The sequence below is a fragment of the Eretmochelys imbricata genome, chromosome 7 (genome assembly GCF_965152235.1).
Source record: "Eretmochelys imbricata isolate rEreImb1 chromosome 7, rEreImb1.hap1, whole genome shotgun sequence".
Lineage (NCBI taxonomy): Eukaryota > Metazoa > Chordata > Testudines > Cheloniidae > Eretmochelys > Eretmochelys imbricata.
In genome coordinates, this window is record NC_135578.1 from 58,973,916 (window position 1) to 58,993,958 (window position 20,043).

Here is a 20,043-nt window from a genome sequence, read left to right on the forward strand (position 1 = left end):
AGTATAGATCTTCAGGGACAGGAGCAGAACAGCCATATTCCAAACTTAAGCTCCATTGACTTCAGTGGCATGCACCTGCTTACCCGAAGGTGGAGTTTGCTCTGCAGTGTGATATGGTGGACGGATAGATGTCTCGTTCTTTGCACACACACAGCTCCTCTCTTTGGACTGCGTGGATGCTTATCTGCGTGGATGCTTTATATTTAACAGACTGAAAGGTAAACCCAGTCACCTGTAACTAGATAGAAGGGACATATTAGTCTTGATCTAGCTCTTGAAGCAAACAGGAGGAGGAGAGAGGTAAACAGAGGAAATAAGGTTATCCCAACAAGTCAGCAACAGACAGAACCTTCCGGGCTTGCTTGCAAATCTGGCACTATTTGTGCTTATGCAATGTCCCCCCTCCCCTCTCTGGGACCGAACTGGGGATCTCCAGCGCTAAAAGCATGAACTGCTACAGCTTGAGCTAAAGGGATGTCCCTCTGTAGCTGCGGGCTGTCACAATTCATATCCGCTACAGATCAGCAGAGCTAGGGACCTGTAACACACATGCACCAGTGGGTTACACTAACTTTATGTCAGTGCCTGTACAGAGCAAGCTGATTGCATGTAGGAAAGTAGTGGCTAGGAAATTTAGTCCTTCACAAAATTAATCACTGGGGATTCATGTCAGCTGAAGTGCGGCCTGTAGGCATCCAGGTCAAGTTTACTGTTACCTGGCCTTTGACTTCTCAAATCAAGCTTGGGAAGCTGTCATATGTGAAACGAATTGCCCACATCACCAAACCCTTACATAAATTAGGCCCAAAGAAGCCTGAGTGAGAACGTTTTCTCTGGAGAGGCGTAATGGTCCGGCTAGCCCAAGTGCAGCTCAGTGCCAGAATTCAGCTTCCAGAAATAGCATCCCTGGATCCTCTTTCATTTGGTCCAGTCTCCCAACATGAGAAGGGCCAAGGGTCAACCTTGGATTGGTGAGGCCTAGCCCTGCTATAAATGAATCCAATGCAGACTGTACCTGAAGCTACCATCTCTCTTGGTGAAAAGGATTGTGGAACACAGTAGCTGAACTGGAAGCTGCTGTTAATTGCCCTATTATTCCTACCTTCCCTATGGATGGAATTTAGGGTGCTATCTACTGGCTGAGCATAGGGCTGTTCCCATGGTCCCCAAATGCTTCCTGGCTTCTCTATAACAAGTGGGCAAATAGCAGGAGTGAAATGAGCTCCATAGATTTGTCCAGGTACTTCTATGTTCCTCATCACTATAGTACCTGAGCACCTCATAATTAACAGAGTCTATCTTCACAGCACAGGCGGTAAGGAAGGACTAGCCACATTTTGCCAGTGCAGAACTGAAGCGCAGACTAGAATAAGTGACTTTCCCAAGATCACACAGAGTATCGAGCCTCCCGAGTCCCACACCTCTGCCACATCCAGTGGACCATCTTTCCTGCCCCAATAAAGTAACTTCTATATCCAACCTTTCCTTCAAAGATACTAGGAAAGCCCATATTCTCCAGGATTTGCCTGGGACTTGGAAGAATTTGGTGTGATATTCTGTGGTGGTGTTTGGAGAAATATTCTGAGTTAGATGGTGGAGTTACCCCAAGCCCCGAACTAGAAGCCGTGCGGAGTTGCGTTTCATCAGTGTCTCAATGGGTATGTCTGCACTTGAGGTGTGATTCCCAGCTCCCGTAGACATACCGTACTGGCTGTCATCGAGTTGTTAGTGTAGCCGCAGTGGTGGGAGAGGTTAGCCATGCCGAGGGCAAGCCCATCTAGACCCCATTGGTATGTTCTCAGGCGGCTAACTCAAGCCACTGCCTGTGCGACTGCGGCTGCACTGCTATTTTTAGTGTGCTAGCCCGATGGGAGCTAGCAGGGGTATCTCTGCTCCAGCTGGGAACCACACCCTTAGCTCCAAGAGTCAGCATACTTGAAGTGCAACCGTTTTGAATCTTTAATCCATGTTTCTAGGATAAAGAGGGAGTTAAGAAAAACAGCCTTCCGCTTTGAGTCAGGTCTCACTAGCTAAGCAGGCTTGGGCGGTCGTGGATGGGAGACCTGCAAGGAAAGACCTAGGTGCCTGGGCAAGTCCTGAGCACTTCCAGTCAATGGAGATCCCATGGCAGCAGGGGCATGAGACCGAAATCCTTAATGGGGCAAATTTCCCTCTGCAATTTAAGTGAGGCATGGCTGTCTTCATTATTGGATAAAGTGGCTTAATGCTGATCGTTACTTTATGCTAGAAGTACCTGTGTTTTGATGGTGGGGGTCATGATCCCAGTACAAATATAAGAGGGGCGGGGCTTTCTAGATGTGCCTAAGTGACTTGGGAGCACAAACCCCTTTGGGAGTTAATAGGACTTGTGCTCCTAAATCACTGTGGCACATTTGAAAATGATTACCTGAAATATATCATGGCCTCCATCTGAGGCAAAACTCCCGATTTAAATCAATGGGAGGTTTTCCCGAAGGCCCTGATTTTATGAAACCATCCCTGTTCAGGAAGGGCACTTGCACTTAGCGCCCATAAAATTAAGCGTGTGTCTGTGGTGTATGTAAGCATGCGTTTAATTGCTTTCCTGAGTCAGGGAGTAAGGAAGTTTCCCAGAGTCAGGTCCATTGTTTGTAAAGCACTTGGATGTAAGAGGCGCTGCAGAAAGCCATGATCATTATCAGCATTAATGTAGGAGAGCCACATTTCTGCTTGGTTCCAAGTTCCTGCAAGGGAGACAATGTCTCCAGGCCTGGTTGCCCTCTCAGTTACACCTGCATAGACGAGGGCAGAGTCAGGCTCTTCCTGATATGTTCCTAGATTATCGTTAGAAAACAGGCTGTGGTTCAGCATTGGCCTCTTGGTTAGTGTAAGGTCACAAAGAACACTGGAAATCCAGCCCTGATCACTGCCTGGTGCTCTCTGTCTGTCTGCAGGGGGGAAGTTTTGATGTAGCAGACCGGATGTTTCACAGTGTGAAGAACACGTGGGACTCGGCGTCGAGAGAGAACATGAGTGATGTCCGGGAGCTCATCCCTGAGTTCTTCTACTTGCCTGAATTCTTAACCAACTGCAATCACTTTGAATTCGGTAAGTACTGGGTGGAATGTGGGCGCTCCTACCGGCGTTGTGCTGGGAGATGGGATCTGGCTGCCTGGGCTGGCTGACCTGGGGCTGAGCCATGAAATTTGGATCCAGACCCAAAGCATCTCAGTTTCAAGGGGATTTAGTTTCAGTCTCCCATTTTAGGGCTATCTTCTGTGGAGATATTGAGAAGGCTTGGCAAGGGTGGCCCACTAGTTAGGTCATTGCCCTATGTCCTTGGAGAACTGGTTTCAGTTCCCTGCCACAGACACCCTGTGTGACCTTAGTCAAATCACTTATCCTCTGTGTGCCTCAGTTCCCCATCTGTACAGTGGTGATAATAGATCTCCCCTTAATGGTGCGCAGAGCTGAGTCCACGGAAAGATTGTGAAGTGCTTCGAGAAGAGCTATATAAGGAATTCATACACGTTCAGCAGGGACTATTTTGATCATCTAGTCTGGCCTCCTGCACGGCCCACGCTACAGAATGTGTAGCTGTTACACTACAGTTACACTCATCTTCTGCAGATTTCCCTCTCCAGGCACGTCAGATTTCCCATTAAAGGAAGGCTCTATAGCGACACACTTTCAACACTGGCCATCTAAGTTGTTCCCACAAAGGGTGCACCTCCAGATCCTGCCTTTCCAGGCTCAAATGGGCTTGTGCTTCCAAGTTGTCACTGTGCCTGCTGAAATGTCTGTTTTATCAGATGCTGGCAGGTTTTTGCTGAAGCATTTATGTGACTGCTTTTGAAAATGTGGCCCACGTTGTGGTCTATAAACCACCTGGTAATTTTTACTTCTTCTAGGGCTCAGGAGTTGCTAAATGATTTTGATGGTGGGTCTTTTTTACTGTGTCTTCTCCCATTGGTCAGCGCTGCCACAGGCAGCCTCGCCTCCTTCCCAAAGGCTCAGGGTACATGATCGGTCTGGAGTGTGGTTCCTGTTCTCAGTAAATGGTATCCTGAACGCATCCCCTGCCAATGGGCCCTTTCTCAATCAGCAGTGGGGGCTAGCAGAGAGTCCAGGATAATTCTCAGTACATAAGAGCTGGCCAGGCAGTGTTCTGTTCCTGACCCAGGACATAAGCAGCTCACTCTGCACGCAGACTGTGACCTTTGCAAGACAAGGCATCTCACTGCAGTGTACATTGGCTGGTTAGTAATTAAGGGGAAAGACAAATGTTTCACATCCTTATGTGAGAATCATCCCAGATTCATGCCAGCCAAGGCAACTTAACCAGCCATGTCAGTGTCCAGCTGCATGTTGGTCACATTACAGTATTTAAGGTCTAGGTGAGGTGAGCCATGGGCAAAGGAAAGCCAAGGCAGGGAGAGATTGCTAACAGGCAGCAAGACCTAGGATGATTTAGCCTTGAGAGGAGAAACCTTAGAAAAGCAATGGACCCAAACACAGTCAAACCCTTTGGGTGATTGAAATCAGAACCCAGACCCTGATCTGAATGGAGCCAAATGGGGTGAACCAGAATGTAGATCTGAAATTTACATTTATACCTTCTATTCAACCTGTCTCTATAATGGGCAGAAACCCAAATCCACACACTCCTAAATCTTGGAGATCTTTGTTGTCCGGACCTTAACCTTGGTCTGGATTTTGTGATCAGAGCCCAGCTCTAGAGAGATGGGACTTGGCTGAGGTATTTAAGGTGATGATCGGTGCAGTGAAAACTGATTTGCACATCCCTGTGACACTGTCCCATGATGCAAGAAAAAGGGGACGCTCTATGAAAGTAATGGCAGGCAAAGGATGATTACAGATTTTATAGGGCAGAATCCTTCAGGGAAGTCCTACAGCCTGTGTTAGGCAGGAGGTCAGACTAGACGATCACAAGGGTCCCTTCTGGCCTTGGAATCCAGGAATCTGTGAAAATCGCTGGCAATGGGCTGTTTTAGCAATTATCTCCAGTGATTAGCACTGGCCAGTGCTGAGGCCCATAGAAGGATAGTGTTTCAATAAAGCAGGTGCTGACAGGTTTGCCTGGATCCAGTCCATAGTCAGGGCTAGAACAGAGCTCATGTTGAGAACATGTGTGATTTTATTATGGTAATGATGAGAAAAGAGAGATCTTTCTCAGGTTCTTCTTTGGGCAAGCACCCGCGAGTTTGCATTCTCACTAAAATGTCCTCTCAGCTATTTGATCACTCTAGATGTACCAAACTGGACTGGGAATCCCCGGAGAAACAGCTTCCTGCAGCATTTTAGGAGGCCTCATCCATATTTTCCTAGAACCCAAAATTGCACAAAGGAAAACCAGTGGGAATAGGAAGTTATCTGACCTTCTTCAGGCTCCCAAGCTCTCTTGGATTTTGGAAAAGCTCGATTTCCATTTGCAATTGGGCGATGACTCCGGCTCGTTCTTGTATCTAATTTTCCCTTTGTAAATGTTGCAGGCAGCATGCAGGACGGAACTGTGTTGGGGGATGTGCAGCTGCCCCCCTGGGCGGATGGAGACCCTTATAAGTTTATCCACTTGCATAGACAGGTTAGTATGTAGCTCAGCTCTTTGTTAATAAACAAATAGTCTAGACGCGATAAATCGACCCCACTGTGCGCTCCCATCGACTCCCATACTCCACCACCACAAGAGGCGCAGGCGGAGTCGACAGGGGAGCGGCAGCAGTGTAAGGCTAAGTGAGTTCATGGAAGAGAGCGAAAGTTAGAAATGGCTACAAGCAAAAGTGAAAACACGCATCTAAAAGTCTAAAACTTAGTCTAGCGAGTTTTGGTTGAAGGCTTTGTTCAAGATGGCCTTTCTCACCCCAACCCCCAGCCCCTGTCTTCCAGCAACATGTGGCCGACCCCCTTCGTGGTCAGAATCTCTCCCATAGTGCCCAAAAGTGCTGGTGCCTTTGTCTTCTCAGATGAAAGAGAGAACTTGGGGTTTTCTGCCCTTTTTTTTTGTGGTCCATTGAATCTTTGAAGTGGATTCTTCTGAAGGATCCCCCCACCTCCCAAGTCAAGTTTATTCAAGCTGTGCAGAAGGTGACATAGAGTCTGGTGGAGAAGGAAGCTCTGTGCTCTTTCTTCCCCCGCTGGTGTTTGCTCAAATGCAAATTGCTCTGTCTCCTGCCATCTCCTCCCCCTGCTGTCTTGATGGTCCTGTTTACTGCTTACATGTAAATTGAGGTAAACACACATCCCTTTAAAGAAAAAGAGTACTTGTGGCACCTTAGAGACTAACCAATTTATTTGAGCATAAGCTTTCGTGAGCTACAGCTCACTTCATCGGATGCATACTGTGGAAAGAGTAGAAGATCTTTTTATACGCACAAAGCATGAAAAAATACCTCCCCCCACCCCACTCTCCTGCTGGTAATAGCTTATCTAAAGTGATCACTCTCCTTACAATGTGTATGATAATCAAGTTGGGCCATTTCCAGCACAAATCCAGGGTTTAACAAGAACGTCTGAGGAAGGGGGGAGGTAGGAAAAAACAAGGGGAAATAGGTTACCTTGCATAATGACTTAGCCACTCCCAGTCTCTATTCAAGCCTAAGTTAATTGTATCCAATTTGCAAATGAATTCCAGTTCAACAGTTTCTCGCTGGAGTCTGGTTTTGAAGTTTTTTTGTTGTAATATCGCAACTTTCATGTCTGTAATCGCGTGACCAGAGAGATTGAAGTGTTCTCCGACTAGTTTATGAATGTTATAATTCTTGACATGTGATTTGTGTCCATTTATTCTTTTACGTAGAGACTGTCCAGTTTGACCAATGTACATGGCAGAGGGGCATTGCTGGCACATGATGGCATATATCACATTGGTAGATGTGCAGGTGAACGAGCCTCTGATAGTGTGGCTGATGTTATTAGGCCCTGTGATGGTGTCCCCTGAATAGATATGTGGGCACAGTTGGCAACGGGCTTTGTTGCAAGGATAGGTTCCTGAGTTGGTGGTTCTGTTGTGTGGTTGCTGGTGAGTATTTGCTTCAGGTTGGGGGGCTGTCTGTAGGCAAGGACTGGCCTGTCTCCCAAGATTTGTGAGAGTGTTGGGTCATCCTTCAGGATAGGTTGTAGATCCTTAATAATGCGTTGGAGGGGTTTTAGTTGGGGGCTGAAGGTGACGGCTGGTGGCTTTCTGTTATTTTCTTTGTTAGGCCTGTCCTGTAGCTCACAAAAGCTTATGCTCAAATAAATTGGTTAGTCTCTAAGTTGCCACAAGTACTTCTTTTCTTTTTGCGAATACAGACTAACACGGCTGTTACTCTGAGACACATCCCTTTGTTTAGGATAGGCCTGTTGAACCAGTTTTCCCTAAGCAGGGCTGTGTGGTTTTGAACATGTGCTAACAACAACAACAGGGGAAGTCCGTAACTTTGCATATAATGTCACTACACACATTTCACCATGATATTATTGACCAATGAGTTATTAGTTTTCAAATGATGCCTCACAAGCATGTTTTGTACCAAGATAATTACAATCATGTGTAGGTTGTGAATACAGGGGTGCTTTGGGTTGCAGCTGTGTTACACTGGTTTTAGTGCAGGTCAGAAAGCAAACAGCTCTATAATACTGGGGCGTATGACAGTCAGTTCCATTTATTAATGACTAGAAAAGTCCTGCAGTGTCTCCTGTGGGACAGACAAAATTAGGTGTTGATGAAAGCAAAGGGGATTCTGTACTGAGCTTGCTGGAGATGGACAGACTGTGTGGTACTGTTGAACTCCCAGAATGATTAAACAAAGCTTATGCGGCCAAAAGTCACTGCACAGGATCTCATTCGGTTAGGGACTGAGCTAAGGATGCAATGGGCTATGCTGCAGTCCCCCTGCTAGAAGTTGTCTGGGGCAAGATGTCTTGGATGTGCCATGGTGCTGAGCTCTCGTCAGTGAAAGAGTAACATGTTGCTTTTGACACCGTGTATGCATTCTGGTGTCATACCGAGTTTATTACAGAGGGGGCCAAGCCTCAACTTTCAAAATCAGGACTCCCGCAGAGTTCAGGGTGGTTCAGACCTGGAGTTTTGGTCCAGGTCTGTCTCTAGCTGTGATCTAAGTCAGGTACACTGCATCCACTGACAGATGTGGAACAAACCACAGACATATCAACGACCTGATGCATAGGCAGCATCAAGCCCGTCTTCCCCATGACACAGTGTTCCTGAGTCCAGAGTGCAGGATTTCCCTGCACACAGACTGGGAATTACCGTAGCTGCGTTACCTCAGATACCGCTGTGGGGTAAATGCTAGTAGAAGCTGACTTTTTAGTGCGAATACATACTTGTGAATTGTGAGATATGCAGGTTCTTGTGGTGTAGAGAGTGGCGTGGTGACCCATAAGGTCATTGGGGGAGAGTGAAGGCTCTACCTAATTTCGGCATAAATAAATAAAAAGCCAGTGGTGTTCATGACTCTGTCCTGTCCTGATTTTCCTCTGGCGTTGCTCTCAGTGTCCGTTTTTTGGGTTCTTCTCCCTGAATCCCTGCTCTTCATTGAGGTCTCACAGGGCTCTGCCCTTGTATGAGATTCTGGGGTACAATCCAGACCAGTGAGGGGCTGGGTCACCCTTTCCCTGCAACATGGGGTGCTTCACAACACTTTGCTCCTGCAGCACCCACCTGGGCTGCTCACAACCAGCCAAACAGCAGGCAGGTCACACCCTGAGTGTCTGTACATGCTCAGTCCAGCAGCTCTGACCCCTGTGGCTTGTCAGCAACACACCATCCACACACCAGCAGCCTGGGTTATTACCTGCAGGGTGACCCCAGCACACTCCCAGTCCTGAATTTCCCCAACAATGTGTGTTCTGCACTGTCCAGCCTTCTCCTGGGCAGTCCAGATATATTAGGTCCATTGCCCTCTACGATAAATGGAGTTACCCGCATAGTTGAGTTTAAAGACAACACTGGATAAGTTCTAACGAAAGAATAACACAAGTTTATTGAACTCCAAGGAGATAGGTTTTAAGTGAGTACAAGTATAAGGCTTTACAGTTAGAAATGGTTACAAGAGAAATAAAGATAAAATGCTTCCTAGTACTAATACTTAATTAACTAGACTTGGTTCAAGGTGAAGTCCCTTCCCACATGTTCCCAGTAACATTGCTGACCAAATTCTCAGGCCAGGATCTGCTCCCAAAGTCCAGAGGCTTTTTATTTTGTTGTGTTAGGTAGAGGAGACAGAGATGGATAGGGAGAGTTACCTTTGTGGTGTTTTGCCCCTCACTTTATAGTCCAGTTCCCCTTTTGAATGCATTTTCCTGAGGGTTACTCCTACATACAGTTCATCCCTGCTATGAGGTTGGAGTCATGGAATCTCATGATGAAAGAGCTTTCATGCTGTTTGCTAAGATTCAGATCTGTACCTGACCCCCTTCCTTGCTAAAGAATGGCTATTTAATAGGTGATGGCCTACCAACTTTGATGACACCTGGCTAAAGTCGTCAACTTGTCCTTTGTCTTTGAGAAACTGGTTTACCTAGACTTTTCTGGTAAACACATTTCAAACATTATTTCAGCTTGTGTTCACAACTTTACATATAACATTGCTACACACATTTCACCATGATATTATTGACGAGCGAGTTATTAGTTTTCAAATGATACCTCCCAGGGCATATTTATTATAATAGTGTGCAGGGTGTGAATACAGGGGTGCATTCAGTCACGTCTTGGCCCTCTCCTCTCTCCCACTACAGCCTGTCTTTGGGTGATCTCATACACTCCCATGGCTTCAGCAATCCTCTCAACATTGATCATTCATGAGTCTGCCTCTCCTGACTTGTCTCCATTCCTTTCTGCATTTTGGCCTGTCTGAGGCGTCTCCCCCTGACTGTCTCACTGTACGTTTCTCCCCGAAGTGGCACCAAGCTCCTGTTCTTCCCTCCATACCACCACCTGTGTCATTGTTGACATCACCCTCCTCCCTGCCACTCAGGCCTGAAATTGGGGATCATCTTTGCCTTTCCCATGTCTCTTACCCCCCCCACCTCTGCTCTAGGCAAAACCGGCTGTCTCTTCCTTCACAACACTCCCAAGATGCATTCTTCCCTCTTGTCCACACCTACATCCCCCACTCCAGGCCACACAAAGACAGCTGTGAAAATTATCTTCCGTGTCTGTCATTCGGACCAAGTCTCCGCACTATCCTTTGAGTCTCTCCACTAGCTCCCCCTCCGCCCTTATCCTCACCTTCCAAACAGCTTCCTTCATTACCTGCTCTTCTCTCTTTTTCCATCACCTCCTTGCCCCCTCCCCTCTGCTTTGCCAGCACCGTGTGTGTTAGCTTCTCCACTGCCGTCTGCATTCAGATCCCTCCAGAAGGCCATTTTCTGCTGTGACGCCTGCACTATGAGAACTGACTGTCCCTCAATACCCACAACCTCGTCATAGTCAGTCTGTGGACCTTGCAAAAAGTAAATTGTTGTTAAAACACTGTATTCCCAAGACATGGCCATTATCACCTTCTGCAGTTGGCTTGTAGGTTTCCCCCATGTCCTGTACTTTCTGTCTTTTAAACCCCAACCCTGCAAATGCTTATGCTTGTGAGTCACTCTGGGCATGCGAGTAATCCTGTTGAACTCAATGGGGTAGTGCGCCTGAACAAAGGTAATCATGTGAGTATGTGTGCGTGTGATTGGCGGCTTAGTTTGTACGGTCTTCAGGACAGTGGCTTTGGCTTCATTTCTGCTTGGAGAATGCTCAGCGCATCCTGGAACCCCCAGAAACATTAATGAGAACCATTAATAAGTGTTTTTTGTTGCTTGCAATAAACGGATCATACAACACACTTGTTCTCTGTGGTACCCTTTATTTTCTTTTATCGAGATGCTCCATTTAGTCCATATTATGGATTAATGACCTGAATGTTTTCGCTTTAAAACCATGGGCAGTTATTTAGTGTAAAAGCTAAATACTATCCCAAATGAGTTAAATTTCTACCTCTCTTCCTTTAGCTCCATTAACTTAAAAATGACTGAATAGCTTTTGGATATGCTTTTTAAAATATGTTCCCTTTGATCACCTTAAAAGGATGATGAAAATGATCACCAGTGGTTGCATTTAACCAGATCTCAATCTGATGTCTCGATGCACAAAAGCTTGTGAATTAATGATCTTCCAATTTATATGAGATGGAGAATAGTTGCTTCCTATTATAAGTGCTGTGGTCTCAAGTGTCCCCATGCCTAGTAACTTGATTCAGTTATATATTGCTACACTTTTTAGTAATCTAAACCAGTCCATTTAATTTACAAGATATTCTTTAACTAACCAGTCTCTTTACAGAAGCTACAGTAATATTCTTGTTTGTTGTTGTTTTACTTGGGTTCCAATAGCACCTAGATGTCCTGATTGACATCAGAGGCCCATTACACTAGGCATCACACAGACACACACATAGTGAGTAGATTGGATCAAAACATTGTCAACGGAACACTTTTCCATCAGAAAATGCAGTTTTGTCAAAATCAAAATTCTGGTGGGAATGTGCCAGGTTTCAATTAAATTTTCAACAGGAAAGAGTAACTTTATCCTTTTGTTTTCAACTTTTATGTTATAATGTAATTTTTAATATGTTGTATTTTATCTCTTTAATATTTTATATGTATATCATATTTTATATTCATTATAACATGTTAGAGAGACGTGGTGGGGGAGATCATATCTTTTATTGGACCAACTTGTGTTGGAGAAAAAGACAAGCTTTTGAACTTATGCAGAGCTCTTCTTCAGATCTTGGAAAGGTAATCAAAGTGTCACAGCTAAATACAAGGTGGAACAGATTGTTTTTAGTGTAAGGACTTAACACATCTTGCAAGAGACAGTTCAAGGTGAAGTGGGCAATTAGCACCTCTGCAGTCGTAGGACAAAGAGGGGTTAGTGGGTTATAGACTGTTGTAAGGAGCCACAAATCCAGTGTCTTTATTGAGTCCGTAATTTTTAGTGTCTAGCAAAGTTATGAATTGAAAACTCCCAGGATCATCTTGTGAAGGTGTTGTGCCGGTTTCCGTTGAGGATGAGAACTGAGAGGTCAGATACAGAATGGTTGCTTTGTGAGAAGTGTTCACCCACAGGTGATGTGATGTTTTTGTCTTTTTGTGCGAGTCCATTTGAGAGCATAGTAATTGTCTGGTTTCACCCACATAGTTGTTGTTGGGGCATTTAGGAATCAACACGGCTACAACAGCACTGCAAAAAACAATGGAGGATAGTGAATGTTGCCATTTATAAAGCATTGGCATTATCGAAATGCAATGATTTTAGGTTTCAGAGTACAGGGTTTTTGGACTCTCCATTCCACAAGAAATTCAGAAATTTCAGTGTGTTCCAATTGGGAATGGACACAAGTTTTGAAATGCTGGAATTTCTCGTGGAACAGGAATTCTGTTTCCAGCCACCTCTCCAGTGAGAATTAGCCCCTGCCTCAGAGAGTTTACAGTTTAACCACACAAAGGGAGAGAGAGAAGCATCATTAGCCCATTGTGCAGATGAGATGAAGTGACTTGCCCAAGATCACACAGGAAGTCTGAGGCAGGGACAGACCAGTCCTTACCCAAATTTGGAGGCTGAGGGTGGAGCACCGAAACAGCCCCTCTGCAGGGTTGTAGAAGCATCTATACCCACTTTCTGCTCCTATACATGTAGGTCTGGCCACTAGAGTCCAGTAGACATGGATTCCTTGATTGTACATCCCCTGGACTTGCTTATCAGGCTCTTCCCTGCCTCCAAAGAAGGCACAGGGATTCCTGTGATTCAGGAGACCTGGATTTAATTTCCTGCCCCGCCACAGGCTTCCTGTGTGACCTTGGGCAAATCACTTAATCCTTCTGAGCCTCAGGTCCCTGTCTGTATAATGGGGATCATAGGCCTGACTCCCAAGGGTGTTATGAGGATATGTTCATAGATATTTGCAAGCTGGTCAGGTACTGCTCGCCATAGAAAAGACTGGAAACACACAGTGGATTTTACACTGTCTGCCTGTTTAGACTGTAAGGTCTTCAGGTCTTCAGTGCCTTTGGTGTCTTGTGCAGTGCTGTGCATGCTCTCGGCACTTAAAGAACCACAACTAAAGCCATGTTCCTTGTGCCAAATGGCTAAGATTCTCATCTGGGTGCAGTTCACCAAAGAAACAGTGTCAAGTTTACAAGATTGCCCATACACTGATCTGCAGTAGACCAGATCAGACTCAGGCTATAGCCCAGTGTCCTATATCTGACAATGGCCAGCACTGCAGCTTCAGAAGAAGGTGCAAGATTCGTACAGTAGTGAAATATGGGGTAATCGGCCTCCCAAGAAGGTCTCATTCTAATCCTGAGTAGTCAGAGGTAGGTGTGAACCCTGAAGTACGAGGGTTTGTGTCTTTTCCCAAATAGAACTGTTCTAACTCTGGATGTTTTTGTTGTCTGTATAAATGCCCAATCCCTCTTTGAATCTTGCTAAGTTCCTAAAGAAGACCATTAAAAAAGTCCATTCCAACAGCGTTGAACACCCCAGTTCTTGCTTCTGAGGAGATGGGGAACAAAGAGCTGCTCTTAAAATAAAGTTGTGATGAGCCAGTTCACCCCAAAATGAGGAACTGTGAAGCAGCCCCCAGGGTTGCTGTTAAAATGCATGTTTGTCTCCCTGTGGCTAGTGGGGCTGGGGAAAAATAACTTTCAAACACACACTGAACAGCTGCTCTGTCGCCTCTGAATCTGTCAGGTGCTTCCTTGTGCTTTGCTGACCAGCGCCAAGCAGTTTGCTGTATGTAATTCATACGCTACCTGCTCTCACTAAGGAGAATAGCTTTGGAGCCCAGGCGTTGTGTGTTTTTGTTGTTCAGGTTGTATGACATGCCTGTTCTCTAAACTACCCTTTAATCCGTGTCACTGCGGACAGAGTAATTTAGACGGGCTGCATTTGGCTAGTTGTCTGCTCTGTAAAATGAGCTGTTCTTCAGGCTCCCATTAACTCATTTGTTTCTGCTGCATGCTGGGTGGAAGGGTGCTCTTCGGAGACCCGCTAATGCAGCACCAGGCATCGTCACAGAGTCAGGCCAGAGAAACATGGAAAAGCTCTGTCAGTAACGCGTGGCACTGGCATGGCGCGTTGCAGTTTCAAAGCACCGGGTAAATATTTAAGAGCCTTCAAGGTGCAGTGTGGTGGCGCACAGCCCCACTGGGGGTTCCCAGAGCACAGGGATGGCAGGGAGCATGGAAACAACACTGTATTGGCCACAAGGCAGGGCAAACTCTGCCCTGCCAATGCCACTCAGTCCTCACTTGCAGCGCCCCCTGCTATTTGAGCAATGGGCTTCACCCAGCCCTGCCACTGCCCCTCTGTTCTGACCTGCAGTGCCCCTGTACTTCTACACCTCTCCTGAGCAGCAAAAACTCATTTCTTGGGACCGTGCATTGATTGTGTGATGGGAACAAAGTATCCTCTAGGTGAAAGCCACTGAGCTTGTTTGACTTGTGACAATGACCAGGCCTGGAACGCCTGTCTGTAGAGGTAGAGTTAGCACCTGAGCCCACTTACCCGCTTTGGGATAATGTCCGCTGAGCCTGCCTGTGCTGAGAGGTGACCGTGTAAGAGGAATTAGAAGCATCCAAAGGAGCTCATTTCTGAATCTAAAAGCTCTGTATTTACCCAACCAGTCTGAAGGGCAGCCTGGCAATGTATCTAAAACAGATGCACCTTATTGAACAAATTTTGGCTCTTGGTTCCAGGCGCTGGAAGGTGACTATGTTAGTGCACATCTCCATCAATGGATAGATCTCATTTTTGGTCATAAGCAAAATGGCTCAGCTGCAGTGGAGGCAGTGAATACCTTTCACCCTTACTTCTACGGAGACAAGGTGGACCTCAACAACACCAGCGATCCTCTGATTAAAAGCACCATATTGGGATTTGTCAGCAACTTCGGGCAGATACCAAAACAGGTACAGCACCGCGTTTGTTCTTCCACATCTGTTTACTTTGTTGTTTTAATTACAGGGGCTGGACACGAGGCAGGTTAAAAAGGAGAACAGATGACTCATTCAGACCTGGTAGTGTGTTCCCCCCACACACACACACACATTTTGCACAGGTGTGAATGACAACGCCAGCCGTGAATGGGGAGAGAGGGACAAAGAGTTTGTCTAGGGGTAGCTGAGAGCAGAACTAGAGACAGTTAGGTTGCACAGGTGTCGCTCAGAGTACGATTTGGACTGCAGAATTTTTATCACTGATGATGGTGCATGAAAAGAAAAGAGCTCAGCTTGACTCTCTCAGCCCAGGGTGTGCTTGCAGGGCTGGCAGCTAGACAAATTATATTTTTACTTGTGAACTGAGCAAATCTGATCCAGGTTCTATGACAGCCAGTACATATGGTCCATGGTACCATTTGCACGTACTTGCCTTTAAATGCTCTGTAAGATGAAAATTAAGGGCCCGATTTTATTCTCAAGTGCATCTGGTAAATCGGGCATAACTCTTCTTAAATCAGTAAGGTTGTAGCTGTGTAAATCTGGTGCAAGTAGCTCAGAGTCAGGTCTGAAAATTTCCACTCCCTGCCGTACACTTAATAATATGAATAATACCGGTTTCCTATATAGCACTTCTCTTCAGTGGATCTCAAAGTGCATTGCAATCTTCAGTGGGGTTATCCTCACAACACTCCTGTAAGGTAGGGCAATTATGCCCCTTGTACAGAGTTGGCTGAGGTATAGAATGGCTAACTGACTTGTCCGGGGTCACACAGTAAGTGTTCTGTGGCCAACACACTCCTTTGTGAAGTGAGATTTATTCTGTGTGGTAGAAAGAAAAGGAGTACTTGTGGCACCTTAGAGACTAACCAATTTATTTGAGCATGAGCTTTCGTGAGCTACAGCTCACTTCATCGGATGCATACCGTGGAAACTGCAGCAGACTTTATATATACACAGAGAATATGAAACAATACCTCCTCCCACCCCACTGTCCTGCTGGTAATAGCTTATCTAAAGTAATCATCAGGTTAGGCCATTTCCAGCACAAATCCAGGTTTTCTCACCCTCCACTCCCCCACACAAATTCACTCTCCTGCTGGTGATAGCTCCACGGTATGCATCCGATGAAGTGAGCTGTAGCTCACGAAAGCTCATGCTCAAATAAATTGGTTAGTCTCTAAGGTGCCACAAGTACTCCTTTTCTTTTTGCGAATACAGACTAACACGGCTGGTACTCTGAAATCTGTGTGGTAGAGAGATCACCCCCTTTCTGTACCTAGGGAAGAAAATACTGTCTCAGTGAAGGCGCTCAGATACTACAGTGATGAGTGTAATATACAAACCGGTATAGTCTAGAACAGAACAGAATTAGAGATGCACCCAAAGAAAACACATGGGTTAAGTTCCAGGGTAATATTTCATCCCGTCATAGAAGAAGGGGCCATTTTCAAACACCAGAGCTGGCTCTGGGGTGGATTTCAGACGCCCCTTATTTGTGGGATGTTCAGATCTCAGCAGAGAATATGTGAAACCTTGCCAGGGCATAAAGGTGCCACATACACAGTGCTTACCCCAAGCTGTGCTGGCTGGAAGTGGGATTGCATGTGGAGAAAGACAAGCTGTGAGCAGGGGAAGTGACCAGCTTCGGAGAGTAAAGTCTCATGCAGCGGAGGAAATACACCTACACACTGTTCTCTGGGCTAGATCCTCAGCCAGTAGAAATCAGTGTAATGGAGCATTACACCAGCTGAGGATCTGGCCCTCTGTTTCTCCAGTCTGTGCAGTACACGCATACACAGGGCTTTCTGCCCCATGTTGTCTTTGTACCACAGAACAGTAAAGGATTTCCCATTTCCCAGGGCAGTCCTCAGGAAAGTGCCAGGTTCAGGGTGTGTACGGAGATGGGCAAAGGTGGTTTAGAGCTGCCTATGCCATCCTCTCATTCTTGAAGACCCTAAGATTTAGCTGTCTATTTTCCTAGTGGGTGTGTACAATGTATGAACACACACACACACACACCCCCTGCTCCCTCCCTTCAGTATCTATGAATTATACACACACACGAAGGCAGCTCGGCGTGCTGACTCCTAGCATCTCCGCAAGTTTTACTTTACATTGGGATCTAGGATGTTTGCTTTTAGGCAGAGATGGAACCGAGTTGCCAGGCTTTTGGATCTGGATTCAGATCAGAAAATCCAGGTTGTTCTGGTTCAGGCCCATTACAGAGATGGGCCTAAGCTGCAGTGTCCAGACCAGCTCTGGATCTAATGCTCCCCGGACTTTACGGGGGTGAGGTTGGGTTGAATCCAAGGTTCCACACCGGCTCCATCTCAGGTTTTCGTCCAAGAGTTGTCAAAGCAGCAAGGATTCTTTAGAAGAGAGCAGGCTTTCCCCGGAGCAGCTTCACCCCTGGAGTGTTGCCACCCGTAGATCTCTGGCCTGTGCCTTGCCCCCTGTAACACACGCCGATTGCTCTACTGGTCCAGTGGATCAGCACGGCGGGTCAGGAAGCAGCACAAGTCAGGCTACACTGGGCATCCTGTGCAGCCCAGTCGCCCTGGCTTTGCGTTCATGGAGAAGCTAGGATTGCTGTCGGATTTGCAGAAGTAGGCAGAGGGGGCTATTTGAGCTGCATGGTCCTATTGCCAACATCTTTATCCTCTTGTTAAACCATTTTGACATTAGTTTTAGCTTGGGGGAAAGAGGCTACTTCCTCACCTCATTGTGCCGCCTTTACTCGGCACCCTGTAAAATCTGAAGCTCTGTCTTCTTACAATCAAAGGCTACAGCAGCAGAAAGGCTGAGAAGCAGAGATATAAAAAATAATAATAATCCCCCTTAAGAAAAGCCACTCAGCTATTTTCTCTAGACATTTTGTTGCTGAGTACTTCCTAGAGATGAGGCTAGATGGCTGCATTTCCCCTGAATCCCATCAGAGCGAGGAAGAGCACAGAGCTGGGAGGGAATCAAGCTATCGGCAAAGCAATAGGAAGGCATTCACAGGGCAAGGCTGAGACCACCAAACTCATTTCATTTGTGATCTAATCATAGTCAGGGTGCTAGCCTGGGAGTCCTGGGTTCAGTTCCCAGCTCAGCCACAGACTTCCAGTGTGCCCTTGGGTAAGTCACTTAGCCTCCGTTCCCCGTCTGTAAAATGGGAATAACAGCTCTTCCCTACCTCACAGGGGTGTTGTGAGGATCAATCCACTGAAGTTGGTGAGGTGCTCAGATACTGTGGTGATGGGGGGTTTAGAAGTACCACAGAGAGACAGATGTGTCCACTACACATAGTGGCAGATGGTTTTAAATATATTTTTAAGTGTTATCCCTTTGTTTTAGCTCTTCACTAAATCCCACCCATCCAGGAATGCCACGGGCAAGAATGCACCAGGGAAAGAGGCTGCGTCCTCTCTGCGATCAGCTGGACATGTGCCTCCATTGCTCAGCAGCCTGCAAACTCTGAAGCTGTCTCCTGTCACAATCAAAGGTGCTTGGCAGTGCCACGAATTCAGCCATCTTCCATGTAAAAATCTGTGAAAAGTCCTTGACCAGGCAAAGAGCTGGATGTGTTTGAACCCTACAGCTGGGCATAGCTTTATTTTAGCAAACTACTGAATTGATCCCTTCAAGGTCCATGTTGCCATGTCATGTAGTTTTTATTATTTATAGATAGAGAGGGAGAGACTGAAAAGGGGAAGAAATAATTTCATGAAAAAATTCAAAATTTTGAAGTCATTCTTTTTTCATGTGGTCCAAAGCAGAAAAACATTTTAGGGTTTTTGTTTTTGTTTTTTAATTTTTGCAAAACTTTTTTTTAATTTTGAATTTTTGAAATGTTGTTTTTTCTTCTTTCTCCCCCCCCTTTTCTGCACGGAATGTAATAAAATGAGTGATGTCCGTGGTTCCCCCCACCCACACACACTTTTTCATTTTCCTCCCTACCATCCCCCCTTTTTCTATTCTGTAACTTTTCCCATGTAGTTTTGAAAAACTAGAAAATTTAAAAAGGAAAAAAAATTAAAAACAATCAAACCCTCAAATCCCTTCACTCATTCTATTGGCTTCAGGGGGAAATAGGGAGAAAAAATAAAATATTGACTTTTTGACAGTTGAAATGTTCAAGTTTTCAGTTTCATCAAAAACCAGGACATTTTGCAACACCAAAAAGCTTTTCATGGCATTTTTCATTTTTGAAGGAATAAAAACTATTTGAGGGGCCGGAGAAACATTTTGGAAAGAAACATTTTGACCAGTTCTGCTCTCTCTCAGTAGTGCCTACATGCCCGGTCAGGGTCAGGGCCCCATGTGCCAGGTGCTGTACAGACAGAATAGAAGATGGTCCTTATATTCGAAACAGACACGCTAGACAAACAGATTGAGCCAAACAACAAATATGCAATTGTCAAAGGTACAGAACTTGTGTGTGCTTCTTTGAGTGATTGCTCATATCGATTCCAATTAGGTGTGCGTGCCGCGTGCACAGTCATCGGAAACTTTTCCCTTAGCCGATCCTGTCAGACTGGCTGTGGAGCCCCCTGGAGTGACGCCTTCATGGCACTGGATATATGACCCTGCCACCCTGGCCCCTACTCAGTTCCTTCTTTACGATAGTGGTGGTCCTTGGAACTGCAGTCACTTGCATAGCAAGTGCTTCCCTTAGCTTACTTTGTAGTTGTTTGTTAGTAGATTTGTAGTTATTAGTTAGAAGGTTAGGTAGTGGGAGTGCGGTCTAGCCCCAATCCCGTATCCTTCCCCTTGGTCCCGGGGCATGCCTCAAGGGTTCAAGCCCTGCGGAACCTGCAGTAAGCCTATGCTGATAGGTGACCCCCACAACTTTTGCCTCAAGTGTCTGGGGGAGCACGCCAAACAGAGAGGTGCAAAATCTGCAAGGCGTTCCAACCAAAGACAAAGGAGGAGTGGAATTTCTGACTGAAACAGCTCCTAATGGACTCTGCTCTTCGTCCCCAATCTGCCACTGATTGTCAGGACCCATGGGGCGTCCATGCGGAGTGCCCCAGTTTCAGTACAAGACACAGTGCTGAAAAAGGA

The 20,043-nt window shown here is 46.0% G+C and overlaps 1 protein-coding gene across 1 annotated transcript in view; it reads left to right on the forward strand.

Annotated features, from left to right (window-relative positions):
* The window catches only part of WDFY4 (WDFY family member 4), a 237,361-nt gene that overhangs the window by 184,560 nt on the left and 32,758 nt on the right, over positions 1–20,043 (forward strand). The window contains exons 52-55 of the mRNA XM_077822441.1: positions 2,934–3,087; positions 5,493–5,584; positions 14,752–14,964; positions 18,334–18,481. Of these exons, the coding sequence (XP_077678567.1) occupies positions 2,934–3,087; positions 5,493–5,584; positions 14,752–14,964; positions 18,334–18,481 (607 nt within the window). The remainder of the gene's footprint in view (positions 1–2,933; positions 3,088–5,492; positions 5,585–14,751; positions 14,965–18,333; positions 18,482–20,043) is intronic.